At 35.6% G+C, this 12,545-nt stretch overlaps 1 protein-coding gene across 1 annotated transcript in view; it reads left to right on the top strand.

Annotated features, from left to right (window-relative positions):
- The first annotated feature begins 34 nt into the window (after positions 1-34).
- Positions 35-12,545, top strand: part of LOC124443213 (ubiquitin carboxyl-terminal hydrolase 34-like) — a 25,844-nt gene continuing 13,333 nt past the window's right edge. Inside the window, 28 exon segments of the mRNA XM_046993749.1 lie at positions 35-242; positions 336-414; positions 1,344-1,617; positions 2,158-2,208; positions 2,448-2,597; positions 2,689-2,756; positions 2,842-2,955; positions 3,142-3,220; positions 3,334-3,398; positions 3,466-3,544; positions 3,639-3,731; positions 3,824-4,064; positions 4,206-4,338; positions 5,724-6,027; positions 6,985-7,112; positions 7,520-7,779; positions 7,919-8,073; positions 8,816-8,917; positions 8,988-9,087; positions 9,421-9,506; positions 9,840-9,916; positions 9,986-10,115; positions 10,191-10,454; positions 10,525-10,935; positions 11,312-11,644; positions 11,723-11,959; positions 12,038-12,155; positions 12,403-12,527. Of these exon segments, the coding sequence (XP_046849705.1) occupies positions 200-242; positions 336-414; positions 1,344-1,617; positions 2,158-2,208; positions 2,448-2,597; positions 2,689-2,756; positions 2,842-2,955; positions 3,142-3,220; positions 3,334-3,398; positions 3,466-3,544; positions 3,639-3,731; positions 3,824-4,064; positions 4,206-4,338; positions 5,724-6,027; positions 6,985-7,112; positions 7,520-7,779; positions 7,919-8,073; positions 8,816-8,917; positions 8,988-9,087; positions 9,421-9,506; positions 9,840-9,916; positions 9,986-10,115; positions 10,191-10,454; positions 10,525-10,935; positions 11,312-11,644; positions 11,723-11,959; positions 12,038-12,155; positions 12,403-12,527 (4,299 nt within the window). The 5' untranslated portion in view covers positions 35-199.

Below are 12,545 nucleotides of genomic sequence, written 5' to 3'. Positions count from 1 at the left end.
TCGTCATTGAAGTTTTACCTTTTGATGGATGGAAAAAAGACTTGCTTCGTGGAAAAGATGGCGGATTGATGAAGATTTTAAAAAATAGTTTAGGAGAATTAAAGCACGTTTAAAACTGACCCGCCGAAAAGATTTGAAGATTAAAGGTTTACAGCGTGGCTTAGAGCAGATATGCTTTTAGTTTTTTGGAATTTTTAAAATGCCAGATTGCTGCAACGATATTCTCGCGACATTGGAAAAGAGTAAGCTCTCCCTGATGCGTTTTTTATATTATTGTTTGTAGAAATGTGGTTGCCATTTATATCAACGCTTAATGTTCTCTTCATTTTGTTTAGCGCATAAATCTGGAAGAAAAGAGTTCGACCGTGAAGATCTTGGAAACCTTATTGCTTTTATTTTGACATGGCCCCAGCGGTAGGTCAAGCAATATGTGGAATTTTGAGAAACTTTCTATAATTTAGCGGAAAACGGTCCTTTGTGATAAACGTTCTTTCCTCTTTCAAAAAACGAGTTTATTATATTACGGATAGATTAGGTGTTTTTTTCCAAACAAATAGATTTTGTGAATCCAAAGGTTAAGGCCAGTAGATCTTTGAAAGATTTACCAAGTTTTTCTAAATCAACGATAAACCAACACACAACAATCTAATCATACTGTATTTACCATTCTAAATCAATGTTATAGTGAAAAATAACTGAGATGAACAATGCCTGCAGACAATTTGCAGCTGGGATTTGCTCTACTATTACAGTTTTTATCCATTTGTGATATATTTTTTCCAGCTGTTACAGGTTTTTCCACAACCTTTTGCTATAATAAATAGGCCACAATTTTACCATTTATTCAATTGTTTATTGTTACTCTCATAAAATAATTCTTTTTTCTAATTGTGAAGCAAATGTAATCAAGTATCATGTTTTAATGTCTTAATGTCATTTGTAAATCAAAGTTTCCACAGTTCGTTATTAAGTATTTGGTAGACTATTTGTTCATATGTGCAATGTATAACTGCTTATGCCAAAGAATTTCATCTTCATTCTTGATGCTGACATTGAAGTTTGCCATCTTCATCCCTGATAACACGCAAGCTTAACATATTGAGTTTAAGTTGGTATGTGCATTTGAAGCAAATATATTTGCTTAACATACATTGACTTACATTTTGGAACAATCTAGTTTGATGAAAATTTGTCTAATACATATTCCTTTGTTTACAATTATTCATTAAATAAATAGACCACTTCATTCCTTGCAACTTGCACTCTCTTGGGAAGGATTAATTTACAAGTATAAGAGTGATTTACTTATTGGTTTTAAGGTTTAACTATATTCCACTTTGTAGACAATGTAAATGCATCTTCCGAGAAAATGCCTATCTTGTTGAGCTAAGAGAAGCTGTTAAACTGCTTATCGATGTTGCTGTGGAATATCTAAAGAAGCGTGTGAGATCACTTAAGTTAAAAGCAGGGAAAGTTTGTGAACAGAGCAGTCATTATGATGAAACGACAGACGATGAAAACTGGAGTGATGATGAAGCAATGAAAATATTTTTATCCATTGGGAAAGTGTTACAGATAAATTTTCCACTTTATAAAGTTCACAAAATATATGCTGGAGTAAGTTAGAGCTCTGTTGTTGTGCTATTCTAATAAATAAATTTAGAGTTCTCTTACAAACTATGATAGTTTAAATCTCAGGGAGAAACATTGGAGTCTTACTTGCATTGTCAGTTAAAATATGTCAAACCATAGTTTGAAGTCGTCTTACTATGCTGTTGTTATTTTAATTTACATGTTCGTAAATGTAGATCGTCCAGGTTGGTATAGTCCTGGGAAGGACTGTTTTTGTTGTTGTTGACTGACGTTTTGACAACCTTAGCGGTAGTCATCTTCAGAGTCAAAAGCGGTAGTCATCTTTTGACTCTGAAGATGACTACTGCTAAGGTTGTCGAAATGTCAGTCAACAACAGCAAAAACAGTCCTTCTCAGGACTATACCAAACTGGCGATCTACATTTACAAACATGTAACGATACTCCCGGGTTCAAACCATTTACTTTATTTACTTTAATTTGTAATTTTTATCTTCAAGAAAGTTTGTGCATTTACAGCTATATGTAGCTACTAAAACAACTTCTCAATTTTTGTTCTCCAACAGGGACAAATTCGAATAGAAAAGAGTTTGACAAGCAAATATTGTGATATAAATGTGAGTAAAAATTTGTGATAAGATCTTTTTGTCTGTTCTTAATGACTTAGCATGTGTATCAGTAGCATCATTATACCACAAGTTTTGTTGTGCAGTTTAAATATTTCAATGTTCAGTCCCTTAAAAGGCAATAAATTTCTATCAAAATAAATGATGATAATAATCTAAAATTTACATTTCACAACCAAACTTGCAGGCAGCTCACACCACTGACATATACATCCTGTATGAAATTTTAGGAAGGTGAAATATCCGACATTTTATTGTACAACATTGTTTTCTTCTGCGAAAATCATGGTCTCAATTTGATACAAGCATGTTTTCGTGATATGGAACCATCCAATTTCCCACTTCCTTTGGCACATAGTTTCATCTCTGTTGTACAACAGGTTTGTTCATTTCATTGTTGGGAAGATGTTAAGTCAACTATGGAAACTTTATGATATCTTCTAAATTATTTTCAATCAACTTCTCATCTAGCTTCGTGTTTGGTTTCATGTCAAAGCAATAGTTCAACACATTATGCCTTTGCGATGTCCAGTGATTAGGTAAGCTGTGATGTAACATTTAGGTACCTAAAACACCTATATTTATTTGCCATTCTTTTCAATGGAGTTTTTTGAAATGTTCAAGGTATCTCTGTAAATTGACGGATAAAGAACTGAGATTATCAGAGAGAAGATTGATGGCTGATACAATGTGGACAACTGTCAAAAGTCCACCACAGTATAACCTATTGTTTGACAGGTATGTATAATGATGACCACAGCATAATCCCAACCAAAGATCAATGACAACCCTAGACCAACAATGTCAATCTACTATATGTCAATGCTACCAATGTCAACCATAGCCCAGTGCTGCCAATATCAATGGTCTTGAGCTTGCACTGACCAGCTCTCAAGTTCTCCCATCATTTTAATTTATTTGCAGGGACAGCATGGAATTGGCATTTCGCTATTTTACATCGTCCACATTGACTGTAAGGTTGACTGGTCTCAATCAAATTACGGTATGTTCGACAATATCTTTTGAAGAGAATACGGAATTTCTCACTTTGTGATGTTAGCTAATTGTCTTTTTTTTTGTCGTGAAATTAATTTTTTATTTTGTTTCAATGTTTAGAACCAAGTTCATACTTTCATCGAAATTTTTCATAGCGACACACAAGTGTCTGGGGATGTCGACGAGTAAGTTAGAACAGTGAGTGATATTACGGGTACATGATAGTTAACTCGTTGTGTCTCTATTATTTAGAATGTGTGCTGGTCTTGCTTCGTGGTTGGTTGACATGAATATCATTGAACACTTGTTTGGACCCAACCTACATGTCGAGGTGGGAATGACGTGATTGGTTGTTTAAAACGTCACATGTTGTTTGCAAGCAATCATGTTTAAGATTTCAAGAATACGTGTTTGTTTTATTGTAGTTGCTTAAACAATCTCAAGTTATTTTAAACTTTCTGGCGCAAGAGGCGAAAATAACTAACGAGGATTTGCAGTGTATCTGGGCTGCTGCCCAGGTAAAGATCAGCTCTTTTAATTTGGTATACAAAAGGGAGAAGAAAATGTTCAAAAACTTTCTTTTTTTATTGCATTTTGTGTCCGTCTACAGCTTAAACATGCCAGTCGTTATGTTCACGATCTGCTCACGACACTTGCCAAATATCTCAACACCGAGTTAATCCAATATCTTTTGGGACTGGTGTCAAGTTTACCTGTACCTTCACACAACAAACAGACGTTATGTTTGGCTTTGGTTCTGACGAGAGTAGTGTGGAGTAAAGCTTTTAGTTCTCAAGCTGGTCGCATGACCACACAAAATAATGATACATCTGGCACTCATGTTGTTGGAGGTAAATACACGAGCAGTTTATGATATTATTATACACACCCGCATTACCAGTACTCCATTATCCTTTCTAACCCTATCAGTCCTTAGAAATTTTGCTGGTTTTGCCATTGGACGATGTGAATGTTCTGTTTATTTTTACTAGCGAACACAGCTGCTGCCGTGGTTGCGTCTCTTAACTCTAACTTAATTCAAAGACGTCATCTCACCATTGGTAGTCCCAGTAGCACAAGTACAATCAGTGATGCGAGTCTTGACACAGCTCTTCCTGAAGCAAGGTATGCATCCAATTCTTCTCATGTATAATGTCCCCAACTCTGCCTGAAGTAAGATATTCCTACCAACTCTGTCTGAAGTAAGATATGCCTACCAACTCTGTCTGAAGTAAGTTACGCCTACGGACTCTGCCTGAAGTAAGATATGCCTACCAACTCTGCCTGAAGTAAGATATGCCTACCGACTCTGCCTGAAGTAAGATATGCCTACCAACTCTGCCTGAAGTAAGATATGCCTACCAACTCTGTCTGAAGTAAGATATGCCTACCAACTCTGTCTGAAGTAAGATATGCCTACCAACTCTGTCTGAAGTAAGATATGCCTACCAACTCTGTCTGAAGTAAGATATGCCTACCAGCTCTGCCTGAAGTAAGATATGCCTACCAACTCTGTCTGAAGTAAGATATGCCTACCAACTCTGTCTGAAGTAAGATATGCCTACCAACTCTGTCTGAAGTGAGATATGCCTACCAACTCTGTCTGAAGTAAGATATGCCTACCAACTCTGTCTGAAGTAAGATATGCCTACCAACTCTGCCTGAAGTAAGATATGCCTACCAACTCTGTCTGAAGTAAGATATGCCTACCAACTCTGCCTGAAGTAAGATATGCCTACCAACTCTGTCTGAAGTAAGATATGCCTACCAACTCTGCCTGAAGTAAGATATGCCTACCAACTCTGCCTGAAGTAAGATATGCTTACCAACTCTGTCTGAAGTAAGATATGCCTACCAACTCTGCCCAGTAAGATATGCCTACCAACTCTGTCTGAAGTAAGATATGCCTACCAACTCTGTCTGAAGTAAGTATGCCTACCAACTCTGCCTGAAGTAAGATATGCCTACCAACTCTGCCTGAAGTAAGATATGCTTACCAACTCTGTCTGAAGTAAGATATGCCTACCAACTCTGTCTGAAGTAAGATATGCTTACCAACTCTGTCTGAAGTAAGATATGCCTACCAACTCTGTCTGAAGTAAGATATGCCTACCAACTCTGCCCGAAGTAAGATATGCCTACCAACTCTGTCTGAAGTAAGATATGCCTACCAACTCTGTCTGAAGTAAGGTATGCTCCTCAAATTTGCTTGAAGTAAGGTATGCCTTTTGTTCTGCCTGAAGTAAGCTAAGTTTCCGACCTCTGAAATTAGGTAAACCCCCTTAAATCTGTGTAAAACAAAGGTTTTCTTCCAAGTTTCTCGGAATAGAGGTACCTCGCCCCTCTCTAAGTGAGGGGGTATGCTAGCAAGTTTCTCGGAATATAGGTACCCCGCCCCTCTCTAATGAAGGTATGCTCGTATGCTCTAAAGTTATATATTTTGTTCTGTCTGTTTGTTTAAGAGCAAAGCATTATCTTTTAGAAAAAAACGTTGTATGATTAATGTTTAGCGATTCCCAACAAGAAATGGCTCCAGCAGTTAAACGAGAGTTCAGTGGCTCGACCATCGTTTATAGCCAAGATGAGAATGTAAAGGAAATGTCCGGTAGCAGTACTAGTGATAGTCACGAGTCATTCACGTGCTCGGACCGAGCTGTCCTTGACGATTTCGATGATGAAGAGTGCAGTGCGTGCAAACATCACGAGGTTGTAACGAATACAAATGACGAAAGTAAGAAAGTTGATTTGAGATTAGAAGATGTCTGTGTCGAAGGAAATACTTTGTTGTGGGATATTGTTCAGTGGAAAAACGCCGTAAGTTCATTTCATTTTCTTTCTACTCTTCTATTACATCATTTGAACCAATGAAATTTGTTATTTAATCTGTGTGTCAATAATCCCCACTCTTGTTTAATTGAGCCAATCAAAGAGCTTTTTTCATGTATATGAGATTGATGTTTAATTAAGCCAATCAGATAGCTTTTTATATACGTGAGATTGATGTTTAATTAAGCCAATCAGAGAGCTTTTTTCGTAAATATTTGTTAGATTTTTAATTAAGCCAATGGTTGATTACATACTGAATTAAAGGATAACTTTGAACTGCAAAACCTTAAGACCTTATTTCATATGATTACGTTACATCGGTTGGCGAGTTTTGGTTATATTATATATTAAAATAAATAATGCAAAATATTTGCAAGTTAAAGAATGAGTATCACCGTCATGCTTTGCGCGCTTGGTTGGTCATTTTAAGGGACCCCGAAAATGGCCGCTGTAATATGTTTGATTTGACTGCATTAGTACAGCATATAAATACGGCGTGAATATTGTAGAAGCAGTCAAACTATCAACCATAAATGCTTTCTATAAATAAATATGATCACATAAGTTAATAAACGAAACAAAACCTCTACTGAATACACATCGGATGTTTAAACGCACAGATGTTCCCGTACATGAAAACATAAACATTAAGCGCGCAAAGTATGACCCTGATACTCATTCTTTAAATAATACGTAAAAACACATTTGGCGCCCAATACTTGAATGTCCTTGAATTTGTCAAAAAGAATTTAGTTTTGATTTTGTGTTTCATAATTTTTTGCGTTAGTTGTGCTTTTCATGCAACATAAGCTTTTACTCGTTATTAAAGTTCTTTAAAAATGCTGGAATTTCATCACTTTTGGTTTGTACGAACCCTTTAATAAGAAATGATGATCGATTATCGATGGATACTAAGTTTGCATTTCATTTATTGAACTTTTTCAGTGTCAACTTGAAGATGGTTTACTACAAGAAGCTGAAAAACTGCTGTGTCAGTTGATTTGTTGTGCTGGAGATAAGAAGTTACGTCTTCAATTTGTGAAAGGATGTATTGACAATCTTGCTCGAAATATGTAAGATCTGATTAGATTATTGGTTCATTAGATCTGATTAGATTATTGATTCATTAGACCTGATTAGATTATTGATTCATTAGATCTGATTAGATTATTGATTCATTAGACCTGATTAGATTATTGGTTCATTAGATCTGATTAGATTATTGATTCATTAGACTTGATTAGATTATTGATTCATGAGACCTGATTAGATTGTTGATTCATTAGATCTGATTAGATTGTTGGTTCATTAGATCTGATTAAATTATAGGTTCATTATATCTGATTAGATTATTGGTTCATTAGATCTGATTAAATTATTGGCTCATTAGATCTGACTAGATTATTGGTTCAATAGATGTGATTAAATTAGGTCTGTACACCTGTTCATTGCAAAACCGAATTTTTATTGTTGTTTCCAGGTCAGTGGTGTTGTCGTTGAGCCTTCTTCCAAAATTGTTCTGCTCCTTTCAACAATTCAACGAGACAAGCACTTACGAAGTTGTCGACAACGCCAACAAGAAACTTAACATGATGAAATTATTTTTTGAGAACCTTGTTTACTACTGTCAACAAAGAACTATTTCTCCTGAGATGTTTTATAATCATTACGAGGAGGTTCAAGCAAGACTACAATTCCTAACTTCCGTTTACTCGACTGAGCTCTCGCCTTCTAAATTCAGTGAGTTCGCGTTTTTTTTATTTTGGATGTTTTGTTGTGCTTTTTTGTATGCAGCAAGAGTTTCGATGTCGGTTGCTTTGAGGTTGTGTACGAGTTACAAATGTTGATGGAGACTCAAGCTCTTCTTTGCATTCCACAGGACTGACTTCTCATCAAGTGGATCTTTTATGGTCAAGTTTGGTGGAGAATGACGAATGCTGTGACGATACTCTCGAATGGTTTGTTAATCAAGCTCGAAATAAAGACTTACATGCTTTGGATATACCTACATTCAAGTATATCTTCAAAGAAAAGGTAAAGGATACAGTGTGTTTGCAGATGTTTTTTGTAGTATAACTGAGCATTTTTATACTGTATTACAATGGAAAGTAAAGGATGCAAAGTGTTTGTAATTGTTGCTGTAGTATAACTGAGCATTTTTATACTTTATTACAATGGAAAGTAAAGGATGCAAAGTGTTTGTAATTGTTGCTGTAGTACAACTGAGCATTTTTATACTGTATGACAATGGAAATTAAAGGATGCAAAGTGTTTGTAATTGTTGCTGTAGTACAACAGAGCATTGTTATACTGTATTACAATGGAAAGTAAAGGATGCAAAGTGTTTGTAATTGTTGCTGTAGTATAACTGAGCATTGCTATACTGTATTACAATGGAAAGTAAAGGATGCAAAGTGTCTGTAATTGTTGCTGTAGTATTACTGAGCATTTTTATACTGTATTACAATGGAAAGTAAAGGATGCAAAGTGTTTGTAATTGTTGCTGTAGTATAACTGAGCATTGCTATACTGTATTACAATGGAAAGTAAAGGATGCAAAGTGTCTGTAATTGTTGCTGTAGTATTACTGAGCATTTTTATACTGTATTACAATGGAAAGTAAAGGATGCAAAGTGTCTGTATTTGTTGCTGTAGTATTACTGAGCATTGCTTTACTGTATGACTATGGAAAGCCATCTTGCTATTTTTGCGAGTGCCTTATGAGAACTTTAGCAGTCATTTACACATAGTTGATTATTTGGGTTTTTTTTTGCAGATGTCAGCATTAAAACCTGAAACGGTTTCCATGACCGGTTTGAACTTGTTTCAACAACTTTTTTCACTCTTTCTTCACGAAGAACAAAATAAATGCAATAAGGTTTGTTTATCACAAACTACTAAAGATGTAGATGTTGCATGGACACTTAAGAATACTTTATATGATTTAGGTAGCTGGTATGGATCAGTTGTGGAGTATTGCGTTGACAGCTGAATCAAGTGAAGTCAGTCAAGCGGCGATTACATTTTTGAATTCTTTCTACATAAATGGTAAAAAATTCCTTCAAACATGTTTTGATTAAAATAACATTTTTTGAAAGATTGACAACTTTTTGTTGGCTAATAGACATGCGTGAAATCGTTATATCCAATGAGTGACGCCATAACGTGATTTAGCACTTTTTTTATGACGTCATTCCAATGGCGAAGACACCAATTTAGCCTTCCTCTTCGGTTGATAGCGACAAACTTTGGCTCGATAATTAATCATTATTATATTAATCCTCAATAATTGTTACTTATGTATGGCTGGTGTTAATAATTTAGAAGAATGTTATGTTTTATAATGTTATTTATTAAAAGCAGGATTTGATTTTGTTTCAGACGAAAAGGGAAGTCTTCGACGAGAGAAAGAATATGTTCATAAGTGCATGGAGAGTTTGGAAAACGCTTCAAGAAAATTTACCGAGGTATGATTGTAAAAATAGCATTAAAATTCATATAGGAACAACACATGTTTATTGTATTTATCTTCGAATTTGTTGAGGTTATTTAATTTCATAACATATTTCCACGAATTTAAGACTGCTCCTCACTTGTAACATAAGCATAAACACAAGCATAAGCATAAATATAAGCACAGACTTTCATGCTTATGTTTATTTCGCAAGAGAGGACCAGGCTTTACTATACATAGTAATAATGCAAGATTGAACTATTGTTTTAAAATGTAATGCAGTAAATCGAGTATTATACCGCGATAACATTATCTCTATAATAATTTGTATTGTGTATGATTTTAGAATGTCGATGTTAGTTTAAAAGTGATGAAACGCGCTCTCACTTTGTTAAAGGAACATCTCAAACTTTTTAAACAAAGGTGAGTGAAGTAGTTAGTTGCTTTAATCGCGTGATGAAACATAAGATGACTTTATATATTTTTTTTCAGGTTTGCGTACCATTTAAAACTACGTTCCTTAGCTGGCCAAGGAATTCAGCCACATAAATTGAAAGTTTATAATAACGAAAAAATTTATCCGATTCGTGTGATATGTCAGCCTGCCGGAAGGACGGACAAGGTAATACATTTCTATTGCATTCCTAACTTTATCGTTCTGTTGAATTTTCGTTACTAACGTTTACATCTGAAACAGGCAACATTTAAAATGTCTTCTACTGATTTGGTTGCCGAACTACGGGCTGAGGTCACCTACTGGTGTAAGAAATTACAAGACAAACACGATCAAATGAGGAAGTGTGAAAACGATCTAATCAAACTTGGTCCGCCTGTCTACTCGTCTTTAGCATCTTCGTTTTCAGGTGAACTACCTCCGTTTCGTTTGATATCACAAGGTCACGAATTAACACCGGAATTAGATGAAAAATCCCTGGGTGAAGTTGGTTTTAAAGATCTTCAGGTATTTTCTTCTAATTATTTTTACCTTACATAGAGAAGTTACCTTTTTTTCAACTCCACGTATCTTGTAGCTGGTGTTTGTATCAGTTGGTGCTGGCAGAAGAGAGTCTGGTAGCGAAATACATTTGCGTGGCTCCTCTCAACTTCCTGCTCCGAGTGAGGAGTCCATACCGTTGTTCATAATGCAACAACAAGACAATTTCAATCAACTTTTTCATCTGATTCAATTACTTCGAGAGTTTATTTGCGAGGAGAGAAAGACATCAAATATCGTTCATCTAACGTCGTTTAGTAAACTTGATGCCGACGAAATTAACAACGAGAATTACGAAAACGAAACAGTCAACTCCACAGTGATTTATGATGATTCGGCGACCCTTTCAAAGGTCCAAAATTTATCTCACATGATTTGGGATCTGCTCATGTTTTTGCCGACAAATTTTTGTATTCGCAATAACCTGGAAACGTTTGGACTTCCTGAGGTAAATGAGAAATATTTGACAACTTGGGCAGGATTAATAATTTATTGCAGAAATTATGGATGAAATTACCGGGGAGGAGTTTTCGCAAATCTTCTAGCTCGAGCTAGAGAAAGTGAGGGGAGGTGAATTTACTACGAAATATTAATGTACCAAACAATTAAGCAAAAGCAATTATTGTCTTTAATGGGGAGCACACTTTTCAAACTACCTCCCAAATATGATATAAATTTTACCTGTCCATCGTATAGGCGACACCCACAAAGCTCCTAACGAAATCTAATAAAAAACCTAAGTTAACCCTTTAAAGAGATCATTCTTGATCCATCTCTGTTTGAAGTACATTGCATTTTGTTTATTGTGCTCATTTGTTATTCAGGACTCTCAAGAGATAACGAATGTTGACTGGACTTTATTACTCGATCCATCATGTCCAAACAAACTGCTTTATGCCTTGGAAATAGTTCATTCTCTTGCAAAGCGATCTTTCGAAGAAGATCTCTCGAAAGACGATGAAAAAAATGTTTTCAGTAGTGACTCCGATATGTCTGATGATGAGGATCAAGCGGCTAAAACACCCCCCGTATCACAACGGAAGTCCCGACATGAACAGGAGGTGGAAAAGTCGCATATGTGGAGTCGACGCTTCGTCGAATCAGGGGGTTTGGGTCACTTGCTTGACATTTTCCTCAGTGGATGTCTTTTGATGCAGGTATAGTATGACTAGGGACATCCTTATACTTTAGGGATTTTAATCCTTTCATTTCTATTCCTTAACATATTCTTTCAGGACAATCCGTCTTGGACTCATTCTCATCAGGAATGTCTTGTGGCCCTGTTGAATTTGATAAAAAAATTTGGAACACTCAAGTTGTGTGAAGAGGATATGGAGGATAACGAAGAATTATTTGTAATCACTTTGGGATCGCCTGGACGTACGAGAATGTCAACTGCATATAAAGAGTTCAGAATAAGAAACAAAAGTACCGATAAAGATGAGATTATTGAAGTAGATTGTTTATCAAAGGTTCGATCATTCTTATAAAATATATTCACTTAAAAACCAATGCATCTTGTGTTTGACCATTTTGTTTTTTTATCTTAGAATACGATACAATTAATAGACAAAAAGCGATGTCTGGAAGCTATCATGACGTCATTGTATGAATCTACGGTGACGTCACTTCGAGATCCAATAAAATCGAATCCTGTTCGAGCTGAAGGTACATTATGCTTCAGTGGTTTAGCCAGCCCACAAGTTTGGTCATGATTTCAGATCACAAGCCTTAGTCGTTTCGTTAGAAATCTATTGTTTTTACATTGAATGAACACGAAAATTTCTACATACCACGATCAAACTTTAGTGCTGGCTACGCAAGTGTTATTACTCCTTCACCGATATGGAAAATTGCTCTGCTGAATTTATTCTTTTGAAGAATTAAAGTAACTACGTTTTTATTGACATTTTAGCTCTTTACCAAGCTGTTCAATTATTGGTTTCCTGGACCCACACCGATAACTCAGTCTTTAATAGTTTAGTGAATCATCCCAAACTAAAACCATGGTTACAACGTCTTGTTCTTTTAGCTCCCGAGGTACGTGATTTTTACTGT

Source organism: Xenia sp. Carnegie-2017, unplaced genomic scaffold (assembly GCF_021976095.1).
Source record: "Xenia sp. Carnegie-2017 unplaced genomic scaffold, XeniaSp_v1 HiC_scaffold_20, whole genome shotgun sequence".
NCBI lineage: Eukaryota > Metazoa > Cnidaria > Anthozoa > Malacalcyonacea > Xeniidae > Xenia > Xenia sp. Carnegie-2017.
This window is presented reverse-complemented; position numbering and strand designations above follow the sequence as displayed.